At 38.5% G+C, this 21,360-nt stretch overlaps 1 protein-coding gene across 3 annotated transcripts in view; it reads left to right on the top strand.

Moving 5' to 3' along the window:
- The window catches only part of PAPOLA (poly(A) polymerase alpha), a 104,125-nt gene that overhangs the window by 17,538 nt on the left and 65,227 nt on the right, over window positions 1-21,360 (top strand). For all 3 annotated transcript variants that reach the window (XM_006133714.5, XM_006133713.5, XM_089778361.1), the window contains exons 2-12: window positions 1,957-2,130; window positions 2,772-2,838; window positions 4,915-4,996; window positions 5,539-5,648; window positions 6,030-6,083; window positions 14,649-14,760; window positions 16,021-16,110; window positions 16,220-16,358; window positions 17,987-18,059; window positions 19,634-19,754; window positions 20,689-20,773. In XM_006133714.5, coding sequence (XP_006133776.2) covers window positions 1,957-2,130; window positions 2,772-2,838; window positions 4,915-4,996; window positions 5,539-5,648; window positions 6,030-6,083; window positions 14,649-14,760; window positions 16,021-16,110; window positions 16,220-16,358; window positions 17,987-18,059; window positions 19,634-19,754; window positions 20,689-20,773 — 1,107 coding nt within the window. The remainder of the gene's footprint in view (window positions 1-1,956; window positions 2,131-2,771; window positions 2,839-4,914; window positions 4,997-5,538; window positions 5,649-6,029; window positions 6,084-14,648; window positions 14,761-16,020; window positions 16,111-16,219; window positions 16,359-17,986; window positions 18,060-19,633; window positions 19,755-20,688; window positions 20,774-21,360) is intronic.

The raw sequence follows: 21,360 nt of genomic DNA, 5'->3' as shown, positions 1-21,360 counted from the left end.
CTTCAGCACTCCTCTCTTGCCCTCACCCACCCCTCTCTGCTCTGCGTAGTTAGCAGGAGAATCCTGGGAGCCACTTGGCTGCAGGATGAAGCAAGGTTGGGTGGAGGGGCAACTGAACAGGCTGTGGGCGGTAAACAATCCCAGATGTTTAATTCTCACAGGGAAGATGTTCTGTACTACTAATTGTTTGGTTGCTCTTCACTGTAGGAATGTGAAATGTTAACTAGGAAACATCACCTTTAATGGGGTGATGCTTACTGGTTTTGGTTACCAAGTGGGGTCTAGAGCAGTTTTCTGCCTGCTATGGATAGGGTGCTGCTGGTCACAAGCAGGGGCTGTTCTGGCCAGGTTGGCGCAATCTCTTCCTGTCTCCCATCCCCTGCACCCCCTTTAATCAGTTACCCATAATGTTTAACCAGTTAACCAATTAAATAGGATTTTATATCTCTACTTCACTGTGTTCATCAATTTTAAGATGCATGTTTTTAGATGGATAATCAGAATTGCACACAGTATTCAAGATGTGGGAATTTCAGAGATGAATATAGTGGCATTATATTTTGTCGTACTTTCTCTTTTCTGATGGTTCCTAACATTCTTAGTTCTTTTGATTTGTTGAACACTAAGTAGCTATTTTTAGACCGTATCCAAAATGACCCCAATATTTCTTTTTTTGGGGGGGGGGAGGTCTGGCAACAACTAATTTTAGACACTATGATTGTGTTTAGAGTGGATGTAGCTGATATGATTAACCCATAAGCCCAGGCTTACCTGTTGATAGTTGACTACACATTGGCATCCCTAGTACATTGCAGAAGGGCATTGCTGGGACACAATGGCATATCATATTAGTAGATGTGCAGGTGAACAAGCCTTTGATGGGATAAGTGATGTTGTTAGGTCCTATGAAGGTGTCACTAGGGTAGATGTGTGGACAGAGTTGGCAATAAGGATTATTACAGGTGGAAAGGAGGGGCTGTAAGGGTAAACATGTTGCAGCTTTAGTGCATGCTGTCACAAGCCAGAAGAAGTTAATCATATCTGGAGAAATTTGATGGCTAAACACTTAACAAAAATATTACTGTAGACCTCTTGTAGCCTGTTAGCTTTGTGGCTACTAAATAAGAGTTCCTAAAGTCTGCTGTTGAGCTCCTGTTCGTCTTGTTCATATGTTTCTGAGAATAAACTTAGTCAAAATATCTGTTTACCGTACATTCTGTTTTTTCGAGATGACAGTTTTTGGCTAAATTAATTTTTGTTCACTGATTTTAATAGCAGTTGCTCTTTTTAAGACCATTCATATACATTCAAGAATGGCTAAATATTACAGGGTTTTCTTTATAGGTCAGTTAACAAACAATTTCTGTATTGTATAATAAAACTTGATCATATTTTAAAATAATGAAAAATTTTTACATAATCAGCTGAAATGTAATGAATTGGTTCTTGATTTTTGCATTGTAGAATTCCTTTGAAGCAGTACTTTTTCCCCTCAGTTTCTTAAGTACATAGTTGGCCATATTTGCGTGTCTTAAAACTGTTTATGGAAATAATTTTCTTGCATTTGTAATATTATTGAGGACTCGTGCATGTACACAAATTGCCTCAGTTAATTAAACTTGTTTTAAAATCAGTACAGTTATACTTGTCGACATGTACATTGGTTTGCAAGTAGCTTAAAAAAGTACTTTAAATATAAAGCATTTGAAGAGCAGATCTGAGTATGGTGCCATTTTTATAGCAACTTTTCATAGTGACAGTGACCATTTCGTTAAGAGTAGATTAAGGAGAGTTTAGGTAATGATTTTAAAGTGACATCTTAAACTGGTTATGGGGCATAATGGCTGCAAATAAGATTTCTCCTGTTTTTTTTATCTGTCTTTGAGCTGGTTATTCAATGATGAAATAAAGTAGCAGAAGTTATGTTTTTGACAGTAATTTTATTTATTCTTTTAGTCCTGTTACAAACCAGGGATCACAACAAACACAGCAACTACAGAAGCATTATGGTATTACCTCACCTATCAGTTTGGCTGTCCCCAAGGAGACTGACTGTATGCTTACCCAGAAATTAATTGATACCCTAAAGCCCTTTGGCGTGTTTGAAGAAGAAGAGGAACTGCAGCGCAGGTGAGTGAATGCTGCAGTAGGTGTTTCCTATATTAATTTAAAGGGTATTTCAGTGAAATGAAAAATCATATTCAAATTTGGGTTTCAAAATCAACAGTTAACATTATTTAAAGACTGGGTGCTTCTCAATAACAGGTACTAGGGAGAAATCCCTCAGAATGCAGAGTTCTAATGGTTGTGTCCCTGAATTGAGGCTAGTATTTGCATTTGTGAGTGTTAGTTTATGTATTTCCTCTTCTTCTATTACTCCCTTTGATTTTCTTCTATATATTTATTGCCTGTTAAAACTGTCTGAAACTTGGGTCTTTCTACTATTCATTATTGCAGGAAGCATGTGAACCTGAGGAAATGATAGAAAGGTCACATCTTTGGGATGCACTCACTTAGAAATGCGTGTACAGCTCCTACATAGGTGTATCCCAAAGAGCTCTTATTGTCTGATGTTACTGAAACACTTGTTCAACTAGAGTAACAAATAGAGGAAATATTTTCAGACTGACTTAATTTCTATAGGTGAATGTCTGCTTTTAGACTTCCAATGTACCCTATTTTTTTTTCATGTAATAGTGATCAAAATCTTAGTAAAACTCCGTAGTTTGCCATAATTTCATTATTTCTGAATTCTGATGTTGTATCAACAGGATTCTAATTTTGGGGAAGTTAAATAATCTGGTAAAGGAATGGATACAGGAAATCAGTGAAATCAAGGTATGGTTGTATTTTCCTTGTAGAGTTACTTGGCACTAAAATGTGTTGCATGGAAAAAATTCAAGAGCTGTATTTCACTTTTTTAATGTCAACAAATTAAAATGGATTTCTTTATATTCTTGATTTGACTTTTAGCAAACACTACAGATAGGTATGCAAGATTGAAATGTTTGTTAATGGATTTTGAAAGATTTATGTTTAGCTGCTGCTTAATTTCAAATTTGAGGGAGGAGTTATTTATCTCAAGTATGACAAGAATTTATTAAAATTCAGGTTTTGACAGTCATGCTTCAGATTATCAACACTTAATTTCATTTAATCATTTGAATTGGTAGGGAGTAACATTCTTAAGACTAAATAGTGTTTTTGGTGATAGCAAAATGTGACCTCTGTTTACACTGAGCTATTAACTTTTCCTTTGAAGTTTAAATTTTCAGAACTTACTTAGTACTGGCACAATTACTATTTTCATTCTTACTTTCATTTTGCAATAATGGGTTTTTAAACTTTTTTAAAACAAATTCTGAAAATTACCAATCCATACTTTTTAAGCTACTATTTTCTAGTTCTGAGATACACACACTTGAAAACCATATTTCTGTGTGAATTTTTATGTATTTAAGACCAAAGATGACAGGCTATAAAAGCCTCTTTTCAACTTACTTTGTGTGTAATTGATTTTACTGTTTCCTCTGTACAGGCAGTCCCCGGGTTATGTACAACATAGGGACTGTAGGTTTGTTAAGTTGAATTTGTATGTAAGTCGGAACTGGCGTCCAGATTCACCCGCTGCTGAAACTGACCAGCAGCTGACTACATGAAGCCCGAGGCAGAGTGGCTCTGCCCTGGGCTTCCTGGAATCAGCCCCTGATCAGTTTCAACAGCGGCTGAATCTGAACGCCTGGGACAGAGCAGCTGGGGTGCTGTTGGGTAGGTCCCGGCAGCGCTGCACCTCAGCGCTGCGGGGACCAACCCGGCAGCACCCCAGCAGCTCTACCCCAGGTGTCCCCAAGTCAGCCGCTGCTGAAACTGATCAGCGGCTAATTCCAGGAAGCCCGGGGCAGAGCAACTCCCCCCAGCAGACCAGGGAGACGGGGAGCAAAGCTTCGGAGGACGCCAGCAGCGGGACAGCCGCGGTGCGTCTGGGCTGTCCCGCTGCCGGCGTCCTCGGCGGCTTTGCTCCCTGTCTCCGTGGTCTGCTCCTTCCCCCACCCCCCTCCAGCAGACCAGGGAGACACGGAGCAGCTTTTCTCGCCCCGGAGGATGCAGGCGGCGGGACCGCGGCGCATCTGGGCATCCCACTGCTCCCGTCCTCCGGGGCAAGAAAAGCCCCGTTCATAACTGCGGATCCGACATAAGTCGGATCCGTGTAACTCGGGGACTGCCTGTATAGTTGATTTTCTTTTTGTCAACGTCTATGCAAACAGAAGAGGAAAACCCATAAGATAAAAGTGCAAATGAATGTAGAAGCAAAATTGGCAAGTGGGGCTTAGGTTGATTGGCTTCAGTAACTTTAAATATTATACTTGCCCATCTGGTTGATTTTATCTTGGGTAAATTTATCTTTAATAAGTTTCTCAAAAGTAAATCGCTGTTGATGGAAATAAACGATATAATATTGTAAATATAATTAATGGTTTCATGCATCCTAGGTCAGATGCACCAGAGCTTTTATGTAACAGACTGAGGTCCTGTCTCACATGTGCTAAAATACGTTACTACAGTGAGGTTGAGCAGAACACGTGTGTCAACCGTCTTGTGACTGATTCCCAGGGAATAGAATGGTTACAGCTAGTGTCGTCAACTTTAAGTATATGCCTCACATCATATAACATGGTTCCTGAGTATCATATTGCCACCTCTGTCTTCCACCAAATTCATTTATCGTGATCCAGCATTTGATAACTGGATAACTCTTGGCTATTGGTGTATTTATTTAAAATGAGGAGAAATATAACAGGAATAAGCTTCAGTGTATGCATTATTTGTGTTTACATTATATTTTCTTTTGTAACCGTTGTTCATTATCTGAATATACTTTGCTTGAAATAACTAGTTGTATATTTGCTCCATTAGAATCTTCCACAATCTGTAATAGAAAATGTTGGAGGAAAAATTTTTACATTTGGGTCCTACCGACTAGGCGTGCACACAAAAGGTAAAATTTACCTTGCTTATGAACAAAAAAAGTGTATCTGACCTAATGAGGTATATCTAAAATGTATAATACAGCACATTTAGAATAGTTACTTTGGTATTGAAGTATGTAGCTATCGTAAGTGTATGTTTTCATTTGATGCCTTGAGAGAGAGTCAGTTCAAAGTTAGATACCTGGAATCCTTTCTGTTCATGGTCTGGGTAATAGAAGGGCTGAAGAAAGAGAGATTAAAAAAAATTAATACTGTCAGAAATGGTTATATCTGGATTCTTCGTGCTTTAATGTAGAGTTATTGGAAAAATGTTGCAAACCTCCCTTACCAGAGAGGAGATAGTCTCAATGTGTCCAATAGTTGTAAAGGCACATTAACTTCTACTTTTGGAGCACAGCTTGAAATGTTGTGTTCTTGGATTATAGCTGTATGAAGGATTACTATTGTAATTTACTTTGTTACTAGAATGTTATATTGTAGTCTTTTGCTGGTATTCTTTGTGTAGCTATTTAGAGTGTAGCCTCATGGCATTTATAAACATGTGTTTTAGGAGCTGATATTGATGCATTATGTGTTGCACCAAGGCATGTTGACAGGAGTGACTTTTTCACCTCATTTTATGAAAAACTGAAACTACAAGAAGAAGTAAAAGACTTAAGGGTATGTTGGTCCTCTAACAAAGAGTTTGTTAGGACACAATGTAAAATTAACAAACAGAAAAAGTACAGAATAAATAAGTAAAGCTACAGTGGTTTACACCTGTTAAAAGTATTAAAGACTAGTCAGACCCCACAGGATTCACACCCCAGTTTCTGTTGACCTAGACTGACTGTATCTAAATCTTATCTGATAAAACAGCAGCATCTAATAGTGTATTAAGTTTTATGTCAGTTACTTCCATTTATTGCAATCACTTTGAGTCTGAAGGATGAGAAGTGACAATATAAGTTCTACTGTCATAGTAACCATTTTGATTTGTTTGTAGATTCTTTTCCATGTTGAAAATAAAAACTGGATTTTTTTGTTATATATTTTTTGTAGGCTGTTGAAGAGGCATTTGTCCCTGTTATCAAACTGTGTTTTGATGGGATAGAGGTAAGGTTTAGCCAGCTATCTTTATAGTCAAAACATGTCTAATAATCTTAATCAAAACATTAGCTCTTTTGAAATTACCAGTGTTGTATGTGTAATTTGTATTAAAGAGTTGCACATCAAGGGGACTTCCTGTGTGAACTGCCGATCACACAAAGCAGCCTTTGGAATGCTGCAAGTATTACTACTAAGAGTACTTTTTGTCTGCAAGTCAATGAAAAATTGGTGTGATGGTTTCTTAACTAATACTAACAATTGTCCAGTCTTCAAACTCAAAATAACTTAAAAAATTAAGTGTGTTGCTAAAAGAGAACAAGGTGATTCTTTTGGTCCTAATATTTTCAAAAGCCTGGTTAGATTCCCCTCAATAATAACATTGACAGCTACTGTCAACACCTTGAGCTTCTGATTCTCCCTTTCTGCTTGTCTACTTCAATGAAACAAGTTTATGAGGGGTACTTGCCTTTTTTTGGGCCTCTTAAGAGACAGGCCTCCCACTCCCACCTTCCATTACCATTTTTGGGGGCGGGGATGATTGGGTTATTTCTCTCTCAAAGTCTTTTATTTATATTTACCTTGGGAAATGCTCAACAACCTGAGTTTGTGTAGAAAGGTGTCCCTACTGACAATTTAGGTTGCCTAAAGAGGTAAAGTCTCCACAGTTTACTTCTCTCCAAGAGTCTCTAGAATTTTGTGGCAGTAGCACGACAAACGATTTTAGTCTTCAAAATTTTTACTGTAGGTGCTTCTCTGATAGTGTTTGGTTTGGCAGTAACACATGTGGTTTGATTACTCTGTTCTATCCTATGTCACATGTCAATTTCCCATGAATTTGATCTCCCAGTGCCAGTGAGAATTTTGTGACCCTGTGCTAGTCAAAGTGCCGGAAGCACAGGCACCAGTGTCTGAACTTTGTAGCATATATGCTACACGAAGTGTCAATTTCTGCTGGACACAGCTGAGATTTATAACCTGCTTTTAATTGTTTTGTTAATACCCCCCCCCCCCCCCAACAAATTTAACATAGCCTCTAGCTTCTTTGTTACTGTCAAGAACCACGTGTGTACACTTGTAACTGCATTTCAGATTTACAGGCAGTCCCCGGGTTACGTACAAGATAGGGACTGTAGGTTTGTTCTTAAGTTGAATCTGTATGTGAGTCGGAACTGGCATCCAGATTCAGCCGCTGCTGAAACTGACCAGTGGCTGACTACAGGAAGCCTGAGGCAGAGTTGCTCTGCCCCGGGCTTCCTGGAATCAGCCGCTGATCAGTTGCAGCAGCAGCTGACTTGGGGACGCCTGGGGTTCTTAAGTTGAATCTGTATGTAAGTAGGAACTGGCGTCCAGATTCAGCCTGTTGAAACTAATCAGAGGCTGATTCCAGGAAGCCCAGGGCAGAGCAACTCTGCCTCGGGCTTCCAGTAGTCAGCCGCTGGTCAGTTTCAGCAGCGGCTGAATCTGGATGCCAGTTCCTACTTACATACAGATTCAACTTGTACGTAACCCAGGGACTGCCTGTAGTTTATTAACACTGTTAGCACAGTAATGAACACCCTTATTTCATAAAATAGGGAATGTGCGTCCATATTTCCATACCATATACTTACATCATTCCTTCTAGAGCAGTTTTAGGTGTTATCGCGTCGTCTTTCTCATTACCTTCACCATCATCACCAGGGGCCATCATTTTGGCCTTTCCAAGGACTACACCACTTTTATACTATGTGACGATGACATGTTTGATGCATATTCAGTAGGGGATGTCTCTAATATTGAAGTGTTCTTTTCCTATAGGTCAATGTATCATTCTCTCAAATTCTTATCATGTATGTCAATTTGTTACCATGGGCATTCATGGTCATTTATCATATCCTGTCTCCTGATTACTTCAGCTCAGCCTGACCCTGTTATTTTGGAACTTTTTATATAATAATGCATCTGCTGAGTCTAAGGGAATTTTTCCTGCTGTCCTATGTGGGTGAAAGGTCCCAGACATAAGTTCTCCTTTTCAGTCTAGGGAACCTCTAAATAAGCTATGGCCTGTGTCTGGGTGTGATCAATGTCTCAACTACAGGCAGTCCCCGAGTTACGCGGATCCGACTTATGTCGGATCCGCACTTACAAACAGGGCTTTCTCGCCCCGGAGCTCGCAGGCAGCGGAACTGCCCAGAGCGCAGCGGTCCTGCCACCTCGACCTCTGGGGCGAGAAAAGCTGCTCCGGGTGTCACTGGTCTGCTGGAGATGGTCCCCAGCAGACCAGAGGCACCGGGAGCAAGCCGCAGCGGCGGCGGGGTCCCGCGCCTCTGAGGCTTTGCTGTGGCAAAGCCGGGGAGGCACGGGACCCTGCCACCGCTGCGGCTTTGCTCCCGGTGCCTCTGGTCTGCTGGGGACTGTCTGCTGCGCTCCTCCCCCCCCCCCCCCCCCTCAACCCCCTCCCCCCAGCAGACCAGGCTTTTGTTGTGGACCCTGGGGTAGAGCAGCTGGGGTGCTGCCAAGTTGGTCCTGCAGGGACCTACCTGGCAGCCCAGCTGTCCTGTCCCAGGCTCGAGATTTAGCCGCTGTTGAAACTGATCAGTGGCTGATTCCAGGAAGCTGGGGGCAGAGCAATTCTGCCTCCAGCTTCCTGTAGTCAGCCCCTGGTCAGTTTCAGCAGCAGCGGCTGAATCTGGAGCCAGTTCCGACTTACGTACAAATTCAACTTAAGAACAAACCTATAGTCCCTATCTTGTACGTAACCCGGGGACTGCCTGTACAGAAATCTGTAACCTTCGCTTCTGCTAATCTTGCAAACGGCCTGTTACAGCCTTTAGCAGATTTCTTGCATTACAACTCTTCCTTATATCTCTATACTAAATCTGCCCGCTAATATATTAATGAATTAATCTAAATCAACACAACTATATTACTGTATTAGCATGATAGGCAAGCAACTTGATAGGCTACAGCTATAGTTCAAAGCAGATGTGCCTTTACTGACTAATTGAATAGTTGATTGAAATTCCATTGACTATTCAGTTAGTTGAGTAATCTAATTTTAACATCCCTGGTAGTTTCCCCAGCAAACTCGCCTCTCTTCTCCTCCTCCTTTCTCCTCTCTTCTCCTCCCCCCGCCCCCCGATCACCTAGCTGCATATGCAGGAACCCTGGTACATTGTTAAAACCCGTAACCTTCCTTTTCGTGTTCAATGATTGTAGGACTTGTCTACACTACAGTGCTTTGTCTGTATAACATGTCAGATGGGGATGTGAATTAGCAACCCCCTGAGAAATGTAAGTTACAACAACCTAAGCACTGGTGTGGACAGCATTGTGTTTCACTGACTTAGCTGCCACATCTCATGTAAGTAATTTTATTATGTGGATGGGAGAACTTTGTCTTGTTAGCAGAGAACGTTTTCACCAGAGATGTCACAAGAGGGCTCTGTTGCACTGGTGATCAGTCCATACAACAGTCCCATAGGCCGGGCTTACATGGAACAATGAATTCACATCAGACAAAATATGCCTTTAACAAACTTTATTGCAAGCAGTTAAGAAGCAGTTCAAAAGCAAGGTTTAAATCTAGTAAGCAATTAGAAAGCAGATCAAAAGCAGTATTTAACTTAAATTAAGTCTAATTCTTAACCCAATTTTGATACACACTCTCATAAGCACATTCTCACACACACATCATCAGCCAAACCCCAGATAATGTTGGTTAATTTGGTTTGAGGTGGAAGTCTGTTGTGTACGTCACCCCAATATGCTGAATCTATGGACTCTGACCTGTATGGCAAATTGGCATGATATATATCCCTTTGGCAAGGGACAGTTCGAGTGGGGATGAGGTCCAATGATGTCACATGCTGCGAATGTGTTCATGACCGATATCGGAACAGCCTGCTTACAACACCCAATTCTGCTCGCCTAGCCATGAGCGATAAGCAACGGAATGTCCTTGGTCGAGTTCCTCCCTGACACCCTTCGCTGACTCCTCTTATTTGGGAACTTTACCTCCTTTGTACAGTTTTGCTTCTTTCGGTGCACAGTCTTTTCTCAAAGTGAGAAACAAGTCAATAATCCACAGGGGCACTGACTCGGACCCTAGTATGGCCTCTCTTCAGCTCACTTATTTTTAATTCACTCATGCCAACCATTCACACTACTCACATTTCATGACAGAGACGCCATAGTGATACAGCTGTATTGGTGCATTTGTGCCACTGTAGCATTTCTAATGTAGACTAGTCCTTAAAAGTAATTTTGTTACTGTAGTTTTTATAGCACGAATATACTTTTTTGTTTCACCATTCCATTCTCGGCTTTTGTCTGGGTGCTCAGTGTACCTTGGGGAGAATTATTCAGTATACCAATACTACTTGTCATTCACATCCTGGACATGAAAATCTGTGTGTAGTTCAGTCTATTCTTCCTTCTTGAAAGGCTTGGAATCAATGCAAGGCCAAAAAAGATAGATCAGAGAATGCCATTCTTAGACCATCAGATTCCCGATCCATTTCAAGGGCTCCATAATATCCTAGTTCAGCAGTATCTCATGTAATTGCTGGAGAATCAGCACATGTTGCCTTTTGAATCTGCCAGTACCATTCCTCTGGTGTTGCAGATGTTTTTAGTCTGAATTTCACAAAGAAGATTTTGTCTGATGCCAGATCTCCGTCAAATCTGGTAGTACTGTTGTGTCTATAATACAAGTAAGCTTTTGCCTTACTCTCTACTCTGAGGCAGAAGGACAGAAGGAATTGGTGCTCCATGCTGTAGATGCTGAGAGAACCTTCCATTCCAAGGGAAGCAAGAAAATGTAGTCTCGGATATGGTGAAAGTGGGCTTTAGTTCTGTTGTCTCTAGTGCCAGTTTCCTCTTATCTTGCTTTTCATGTTGAGCTCTTTTCCAATGAAATAAGAGATCTTACTCACTTCTGACTTTCATTCCCAAAGATGAAATCTATAAAATGGTTCTTGTAAAACTACAACTATCCCTATATATCTCAATAAAATGTTCAATCGTAAATCTTTCATGTCTGCTTCCAGTCTGTGTGAAACTGCATTTTGAAATTCTTATAGTTGAAAGCAGACTTCACGGCTTTATAGAAGCTGATTCTTTTAAGAGCTGATAATTTAAAATTATGCTTATTCTTAAGGGGTACTGTGCTAAAAGTATCAACATTGTATATTGAGAATTTATTATTAAAGCATATCCTTCATAATATATAGGAAGTGTCCTTGATCCGCCTGTGCAGGTTAGACTAAAGGTCTTCTTTTATCCTTATTCCTGTTTCATAATGTACGTGCTGGGGCTGGAAAGTGTTGTAGATGTTTTGAAGCTGCATTTTTTGGGGTGCTCTTTAGATATCACAAGTATTGGCCTTGTATTCTCTCTCTCTTCTTGGCTCTGAGAGACAACTAATAGGACTTAACCTTTTTACCAGATAGGATAACTTATTGTTGGCCTGGAAGAATTAAAAACATAGTCTGGGCTGGTGAAACCTGATGTCTCAGCAATAAGCTTTTGACCTACATTTAAATTCTTATGTTGACTGGCTCAGTCTGAGGTTGCAAGTGCAAACTTTGCCCCCCCATCAGTAGCCTTGTAATTGTCTGTGAATTATGTATCCTATATAGCACTTCAAGAGACATGTACATATATTCTGGTTCTGATTACATGTGACTGCAGAGGTCTGCCCTTTTGGGTCCAGTTGCCATTTGTAAGCTACAATTAGTAACAATGCTTGTTATGGCAAATATGTAGAAGTCATTTCTTTAAAAAAAAACAAAAAACACTTTGATGCCCTAATGAATAAGTGTTTATAAAATTGTGTGGAAGTAAAATATTACAATTACACTAAAAACCATTTAAAATAATGGCAGAGCCCATAGAAAATGTAGAATAGTAATAGAGATGTAGCCGTGTTAGTCTGGTCTAGTTGAAACAAAAGACAGGACTATGCAGCACTTGAAAGACTAACAAGATGCCTAACGTAGTGAATACAAGCAGAGAGAGGGTAAGTTTAGAAGATAGGATACCCAAAGAACAAGTTAAAAATCACTTAGGAAAGTTAGATGTCAGCAAGTCACCAGGTCCTGATGAAATGCATCCCAGGATACTCAAGGAGCTGATAGAGGAGGTATCTGAGCCTTTAGCTATGATCTTTGAAAAATCATGGCAGACAGGGGAGATTCCAGAAGACTGGAAAAGGGCAAATATTGTGCCCATCTATAAAAAGGGGAATAAGAACAACCCAGGAAACTACAGACAGGTCAGTTTAACGTCTGTCCCAGGGAAGATAACGGAGCAGGTAATTAAGGAAATCATATGCAAACACTTGGAAGGTAATAAAGTGATAGGGAATAGCCAGCATGGGTTTGTGAAGAACAAGTCATGCCAAACTAATCTGATAGCTTTCTTTGATAAGATAACGAGCCTTGTGGATAAGGGAGAAGCGGTGGATGTCATATACCTAGACTTTAGTAAGGCATTTGATACGGTCTGGCATGATATTCTTATTGATAAACTAGGCAAATATAACTTAGATAGGGCCACGATAAGGTGGGTGCATAATTGGCTGGATAACCGTAGTCAGAGAGTTGTTGTTAACGGTTCTAAATCCTGCTGGAAAGGGATAACAAGTGGAGTTCCTCAAGGGTCTGTTTTGGGACCCGTACTGTTCAATATCTTCATCAATGATGTAGATATTGGGATAGAGAGTACGCTTATTAAGTTTGCAGATGATACCAAACTGGGTGGGGTTGCAACTTCTTTGGAGGATAGGGACATAATTCAAAATGACCTTAGCAAGTTAGAGAAATGGTCAGAGGTAAACAGGATGAGGTTTAATAAAGAGAAATGCAAAGTGCTCCACTTAGGAAGGAACAATCAGTTCCATACATACAAGATGGGAAGCGACTGTCTAGGAAGGAGCATGGCGGAAAAGGATCTAGGGGTCATAGTGGACCACAAGTTGAATATGAGCCAACAGTGTGATGCTGTTGCAAAAAAAGCAAATATGATTCTAGGTTGTATCAACAGGTGTGTTGTAAGCAAAACTCGTGAAGTCATTCTGCCGCTCTACTCTGCACTAGTTAGGCCTCAGCTGGAGTACTGTGTCCAGTTCTGGGCGCCACATTTCAAGAAAGATGTGGAAAAATTGGAAAGGGTACAGAGAAGAGCGACAAGAATGATTAAAGGTTTAGAGAACATGACCTATGAAGCCAGGCTTCATGAACTGGGCTTGTTTAGTTTGGAAAAAAGAAGATTAAGGGGGGACATGATAGCGGTTTTCAAATATCTAAAAGGGTGTCACAAGGAGGAAGGCGAAAATTTGTTCCTCTTGGTTTCTGAGGACAGGACAAGGAGTAATGGGCTTAAAGTGCAGCAGGGGAGGTTTAGATTGGACATTAGGAAAAAATTCCTAACTGTCAGGGTGGTCAAATATTGGAATAAATTGCCAAGGGAGGTGGTGGAATCTCCCTCTCTGGAGATATTTAAGAACAGGTTAGATAGACATCTGTCAGGGATGGTGTAGACGGAGCTTGGTCCTGCCTTGAGGGCAGGGGGCTGGACTCGATGACCTCTCGAGGTCCCTTCCAGTCCTATTATTCTATGAAGATGGTTTATTAGGTAATGAACTTTCATGGGCCAGACCCACTTCCTCAGATCAAATTGTGGAAGAAAATTGGCATGACCATAAGGGATACAAAAAGTGAACACACATAAAATAGACAAATCAGATTTTAGAACAGAGGAGGGATGGGAGTGGTGGTGGTTAATGTCTAGGAGGTAATATTACAGGTGATCATATCTATTATAGTATTAGATATTATCTCTAATATCATTACCTCATAGACATTAACCACCACCACCCCCATCCCCCTCTGTTCTAAAATCTGATGTCTATTTTATGTGTGTTCACTTTTTGTATCCCTTTGGTGTATATATATGGTCATGCCAATTTTCTTCCACAATTTAATCTGAGGAAGCGGGTCTGGCCCATGAAAACTCATCACCTAATAAACCATCTTGTTAGTCTTTAAAGTGCTGCATAGTCCTGTCTTTTGTTTCATAAAAGATGTGTGCTACTATGCCGAAGGCATAGTGCCAAGCTAGTCTTTGCAAACCATGTGGAGCATTTATTCGTTGGACGATTGCCGGGATTTCATACGATGACTGTCTGTTTTTATTAACAACAAAACAAGTTTAAAACTCACAAATCAATAGCCTTAATTAGTAATATGTATGCTTCAATTTCAGCGCTAGGCAAATTCACTTCTTTTCTGTGCTTCAGTGGTATTTGCAAGGAAAATTGATACAGTTTCCGTATTCAGCTTCAGGTTAGATGAATTGCATCATTTTTTTTGCATTCTAGAGTTATCTTAGAGGTAATATCATAGGAAGTCCAGCGGATGCTAAAAGTGTCTTTTTAACACTTTTAATTTGGAGAGAGAGAAGTTACCCTACAGGGAATAAATGTTGTTTTTTTCATGGTAGACAGTGATTTTGGTTAAGATAATTTAGTTCACTATTTTAATGCAGGGGTAAGTTGGTGTATTTAATTGTTTGTTTGTTTTGTTTTAGATTGATATTTTGTTTGCAAGATTAGCACTGCAAACTATTCCTGAGGATTTGGACCTTCGAGATGATAGTCTACTTAAAAATTTAGACATTAGATGTATACGAAGTCTTAACGGTATGTATAAAACTTTGGCTTTTCAAGTATCAGCTTTGCTATTAAGTTAGTTTCTCAGGATGGGGTGTAGATGAATGTGTGTGTAACTGAGTTGCAAAGTTGCAGTGAACTCATGGCAGATCAGCTTGTTTGGATTTAAAGTAACTTGTTCAAGCCAATACTATGAGGCAGCATTTGAAATGCTTGCTGTTTTTTCTGTTCAGATTCTTTATCAAATCTTGTCAAATCACATCTTGAACATCAAAGCCTAGAAACTTTATATTGGGCTGGTCCTGAAGGCTTCATCTAGAGCACTGGCACTTATTAATGAAATAAAGATATATGTATTGCAGTGTTCTCAGTAGCAAATTAGGAATGTCAGAGCGTTACTGATCTGAGGCTTATCTGGTACCGGGATTATAGTTGTTTTGGCTTTTGAGGCATGAAATAAGGATTTTCTGAGAGACACCAAAATGTAAGTTTAGATGAAAATTGCATTCATAATGTGACTGTTGCAACTCTACTCGGGCTCCTATGTTTTGCCATAAAACCTGAAGTAAGGGCTCTTTGGTCTCTCTTGCAAATTGGAACTGTTGACTGCTTCAAGTACATTGTTTAAAAATAGACATTTTTATTAGGTTAAATATGGAATGAAAATGGAATCAGTACTATATTCTTTGTTCTATTAGTCAGTTCTATTTGGCCTTAACATTTTTAGCATCAGTCTGTCCTCTTCTTGAGTGAAATTTGGGAAGAGGCCTTGAATAGGCTCCCACCAACTAGCGCTGTCTGAGTTTAACAGCAGTATTTACCACTATACATTAACTTGGAGTTCTAAGTTGATACTACAATGTGTAAGCTTCATTGTTGGTACTCCATTGAATTAATTATATAGTTCAGATGTCTGAAAACTTTGGTTGTAGGCTGTTCTTTTGGTTAGCCACCACTGCTAGCTTTCATGTTTAGAAGATTTCAGAGTCATGAGGGCTAAAGATTAACTTTTCAAAATGTTTATATTCTGCAATCCAATTTTATGTCAAATTCCTTAGCAAAAGAATTACATAAAAATCTGGTTCTAGTATAAAAGGCTGTGTGCAACAACTCTGCTCTTGATATTTGTTTGTAACCTGCTGTTTGTATGTTATTAATTTTGTATAACATATATAAAATGTTGCTGTACAACAGAATGAGCCAAGTGTGCTAATCTATGGTAGATTTGAAGGTTGTGTGAGGGCAGATTTTTTTAATCATTAGAGGTAACAGGTGCTTTCTGTTGGCCAGGTTGCAGGGTAACCGATGAAATTTTACATCTAGTACCAAACATCGACAACTTCAGGTTAACACTGAGAGCTATCAAACTGTGGGCAAAACGTAAGTTTAGTCTCAGAAATGAGGTTCTCAGTACATTCTTATCAGACACAACTGGTGGTGATGATGACTAACTCTCTTCTGTCTTTTTTTTCCCCCTCTGCATCAACAGGCCACAACATCTATTCCAATATACTAGGTTTCCTTGGTGGTGTTTCCTGGGCTATGTTAGTTGCAAGAACTTGCCAGCTTTATCCAAATGCAATAGCATCAACTCTTGTACATAAATTTTTCTTGGTATTTTCTAAATGGTATGTTTTTATTTTAGATTACACTAAAATAAAATTGTTTGTAGACACTGAATTTTAGTCTTGTTTCTATGGCATTCCTTCAGCTCATATCAGGTTAAGTTAGTAGTTAAAGTGTATTGCTGCCTCAGTGTAGTGAATTGTGTTATGGTGAGCAAGACAACACAGTCTTATTAAAGGTTATGAGACACACCACTGTTTAGTGTCTTTAAAAAACTCAAGCACAAAATAAATTTGTCTTGGTTTTTAACTGGAAGCGTTTTAAATATTTGTGATAATTGAGGACCTCTTTTACTTTTCACATGTGACCCTTGCATAGTCCTAAATCAGAGAGAATCCTTGTATGTTTTCAGACATTAAAAAAGGTGGTAGTATGCAAGGGACGGGGTTTATTCATTAAAAATGCAAAGTAAATTGGGCAAAATATTGTAATTTGCAGAGAAAAATTCCAAGATTTTTTTCTAAAGTATTTGCAGAGAAAAGTTCCAAGACTTTTTTTTTCTAAAGGATTGTATCTGAAATCTTGATCTGTCTGTTCTCTCTTTTGAAATGTTCAGAGACTTTCTTAAATTCTTGTAGAAAATGGAAACTAGATACCAAGTTCAACATGCTCACTTGAACTTCCTACCAAGAAGATCATTATTACAGTTTCACTTTTTCTGAAAGCCAAGTGGCTTCATATCCTCTTCGATTGTCGCATTTTTAGGGGGGTTGACTTCTAAATAGCAAGTTGCTGACTTTATATCGCAAGGTGCTAATTCAGCAAACTGACAAACCCCTGTTCATAGTGTATTGTACACTCAAAGCATTGTTAGTTTTATGTGAGGAGTTTATAAATTGTTGGTCATGTGCATTGCCCAAGAGTACAGTGCACCAATGCTGAGGAAACCCCACTGTAGGTAACTGTTAGTTTTTAAAATAGTATTATAAAAGTATCTAATTGATGGCTATTAGACTATCTTGCATTTCATTTACTCGTAACCCTATAGAGTGCAGCCAATTATGTAATATATTTAATAAAGTGTTTCATGCTGCGTGCTTTTTCTTGAGTAATCTGGATGGAAAAAACTTCAAATTCAGCACATGTAGTTCATAATAACTAATCATACAGCAATGTACCATAGTTCCTGATTGTTTATGGGCAATCTAGAGAACTCAGTGTGAATACAGAATTAGTATTGTATCTCTGCAGAGGTGATTCCTTCAGCAATTCAGCAAGAGGTTGTGTCTATTTCAGGAGTGGTTGGTTATGCAAGGTTCTGTGACCTGCAGTGCACAGGAGAACAGACTAGCTGGACAATGATGGTCCTCTCTGACCTTAGTCTGAGTATTTTTGGAGAGCAATTTAAAGAAGTTTGCTTTACAGCTACTTTTTTTTTTCATTCCCTTAATTAAGAGGCACAAATATTTTGTACTGATGTGTTGGAGCAAACTGTTATAAATGCATATGAAGTATTTAGCTCAGCGACTAAAAACCAACTGTAGACTAACTTGACTTCAAGAAAAAAATCATCAGATGCTGTTCGAGGAGGGCAGAGTGAAGAAGGATCACGTTCAAAAGTATTGTATGTTTTGCAAAATAAATCATTATGTCCATTAGTCTTATTCAGTGATACAATCTTTTTAAACAGGGAATGGCCAAATCCAGTGCTATTGAAACAGCCAGAAGAATGCAATCTTAATTTGCCTGTATGGGACCCAAGGGTTAGTGTATTATTTTTTCCCCCCTATAAATTACACTGTACATTAGAGTAAGCAGTTGATTTTAAAGAAACCCCAAGGAAGCTTTATTTTTAGATTATAAATGAATGTAATGTGTGAATATTACATTTTCTTTTTGATAAGTTCATCTATAATTCTTCTGTACTGCACAGAACATGCAGTCTAAACTATATTTAAATTCTAGATTACTTAGTAACTATGCTTGTCCAATTCAGCAGTAAGTAATCTAAATAAATGCTAAATGCTCCATGTACAATTTATGTATTTGATATTAGATGCATACACTAAAGCAATTTTTAGAGCATTGCACACTTATGACATTTCACTTTCTGGGTGATTGATTTAAGGACACTTATTTTCAAAATTTGTGTTTTAACTGCTGAGGGAGTATTATGAATTGTGCAATAAGGTGTCCTTTGTGGTTTGGACCAAAGAGGGACACACATTTAAAAGAATCTCACTTTGCCTTTCTTTGTTACAACAAGGTAGAAATGTCAATTATGGTATCTCCATTTATATTTTTCACTTAAAGATGAAAATCATGCAATAAAACTACTGGTGATATGCATAAAACCATTATTAAAGATGTAAATATGAGAATTGTCAAATCGGAAGTGTACTGTTTCACCAATTGTGAAATATTCTTAAGGTTCATTGGAGGAGAGGGACTAGTGTGAGCACAATAGTCTTGAAGGCTGTACAGCATTCCCTGTTTTAAAATATATTTTCCGCTTGCTTTGACAGAAGAATACATTTAAATAACGTGTAGCTTATGATTTAAAGTAAGATTAAAACAATGTTCTTAAGTCACCCTATTGTTTGTGTTGTAGGGGGTTTGAGGTTGCAAGCCATATGTGCTGTAATAGCTAAACAAAGTAGGGTAATTTAAGGGCAGGGTTTCAACCTTAACTTTCAATTTGCAATCTGGCAAACCACAAGTTCTCACTAGCTTAACGTTGTTTAATTTTTTTTGTCTTTGCTGTTTCCTTATTTCATTTCCCCATGTGCTGTTTTTAAATAAAGGATATTTTAATACAAATACTGCTTTCCTCAAGATGCCGAGAGCCTCTCTTCTTAAACTGGCTCTTTATTTTCAGTAGTGTTACAGGAATAAACCATACATCATATTTAAAAGGGTCTCAGCATAGTTGTTTCTCTGAGATTGTCTAATGTGCTCAAGTACTTAGGTACCTGTGTTTTGGTATGATTAGACTAGCTTCCTTTAGACCTTTAATACTAAAATTCACCATTGATCTATTTTATTTCATGTTTTTAGCTATAAAAATTACCTAGTAGTGATGATGAGGCATGCTGATAGTTTGATCTTCCCTGTTCCATTTGAGTTAACTTCCACGATGTAGTCGACTTGCAGGAATATGCAGACAAGATGTTATCCTTGAGTATTTTAAATTTCTGTGCACAATTGTTCAGGCTAATTTGTATACTAAGATCTCATTTGTTACTTTGGAGTTTGATTCATTTTAGCAAGGAGAATTCCAAAAAAATTTTGTTTTGTGTGTGCTTGAAGAAAACTGATTGGCTGTTGTTATATATAGGTAAATCCCAGTGATAGGTACCATCTTATGCCTATAATTACACCAGCATACCCACAGCAGAACTCTACCTACAATGTGTCCGTTTCTACACGGATGGTCATGGTTGAGGAGTTTAAACAAGGTAAGTATTATCTTACGCTCTTATCTATTCCAGAAGACTTAAAATAATTTCATCATGGGGACAATATTGTTTTGGAACAATTAGTTAACAGGCATCCCTTTAAAAGCAACTGAATCAGTCAATCTTCATGGCTTCATGTTTTGTTTGTAACTTTGAAATTAAATGGAATATTTTAAAAAAAATCTATTTTTTCCTTCCTGACATTGATCGTTATTAACTGAAAGTTGCATTCTCGTAAGTGGAAATCATAATCTGATAATTTGTTCTTTCTAGGCTGTTTCAGTGGTCTTACAGTCTTTATTACCATATGGAAAAGTACAGTGCAGTTCTGTCTTCCACTGGCATCTGCCAGCAAGGTGCTAAGGGGGCAGTAAGATTAGCTCTTTAAGAAAATTGGGAGAATGGTTGAGTAAACCTTCTGGCAGTGAAGGGACATTTACTGGTACACATGGGGAAATACAGAGAATACACATCAGGGTATTGTACTCACTCTCCCTTTTTTAACAGTCATCTGTGCCAATATGTGGCCCTCGTTCCAAAGAGGATTTAACCCCTGCAAGGGAAACCTTTTTCTTCTCTTTCCTGGGCTTAGCACATTTCCTCTGTGGCATGTTCAGTCTTAGGCCAAGAGGGTGAACAAGAAACAGCAGAGAATAATATTCTCTAGTGGTATAGTAGAGCTTTGAGACAATAATCTTGTTCAATTAAACTTCTGTTGAAAAATGTTAAAATTATTTCAAACACATACTCAGTAACTGAGGATCATTCATGTAAAATATCACCAGGAGTAATGTTTGTTGGAAGAGAAGATCATTGGATTGACAAGAACAAATTAGCTGTTAACTTGGAAATAACTTTTCTTTATGGACTGTTTGTGGATACTTGGTGTGGATCAACTGTGTGAAAAAGGTTTAAATGTGTTTTTATAATTCAGGTCTTGCTATCACAGATGAAATATTGCTGAGTAAGGCAGAGTGGTCCAAACTTTTTGAAGCTCCAAACTTCTTTCAAAAGTACAAGTATGTATATTATGGCATGGAAGACATGTTTAAGTATTATCATTTACAAAAAAAAAATACTTTATAGCAAGACACATGCATCAGTATTAAGTATGATTGAACACTTCCATTAGAAACCGTTAAAGTATTACAACTGGTTTATCTTTTTCTTTAAAAAAAAAAAAAAGGGATAGTTTTCTACTTCGTAGGGTTTTCCTCTTGGTTAATTTTTAGATCTGTTTTGCCCTTCTTTGTTAGCGAAACCAAAGTAATTTAAATAACATGGTTATACTACTTTGCTCTTTTTCTATAGTATAATTAATCACCCTGATAGACCACGATCCTATAATGAAGAATGTGACTGACAAGCTATAGAATTAATATGTTAAAACTAGTATACTTGAATTAGAAGTTGTTTTGACCAATTAGTGACGTGTTCTAAGTGATTGTAATGAGCTGTTATTGATGATAGCAGTATTAAAATCAAGCCAAGTAAAATGAAATCGGCCTCCCCACTGACAAATCATTTTGCAGAAATTAGATAATAGGAACCGTTCCACCAGAAACCCCTCTTTACTTTGTCAAAGTAAACAAATTTCAGTAACAGA

This window comes from Pelodiscus sinensis, chromosome 5 (genome assembly GCF_052426305.1).
Source record: "Pelodiscus sinensis isolate ZL-2025 chromosome 5, ASM5242630v1, whole genome shotgun sequence".
Taxonomy (NCBI): domain Eukaryota; kingdom Metazoa; phylum Chordata; order Testudines; family Trionychidae; genus Pelodiscus; species Pelodiscus sinensis.
Note: the sequence above shows the minus strand (reverse complement) of the source record. Positions and strands in the feature narration are given on the sequence as shown.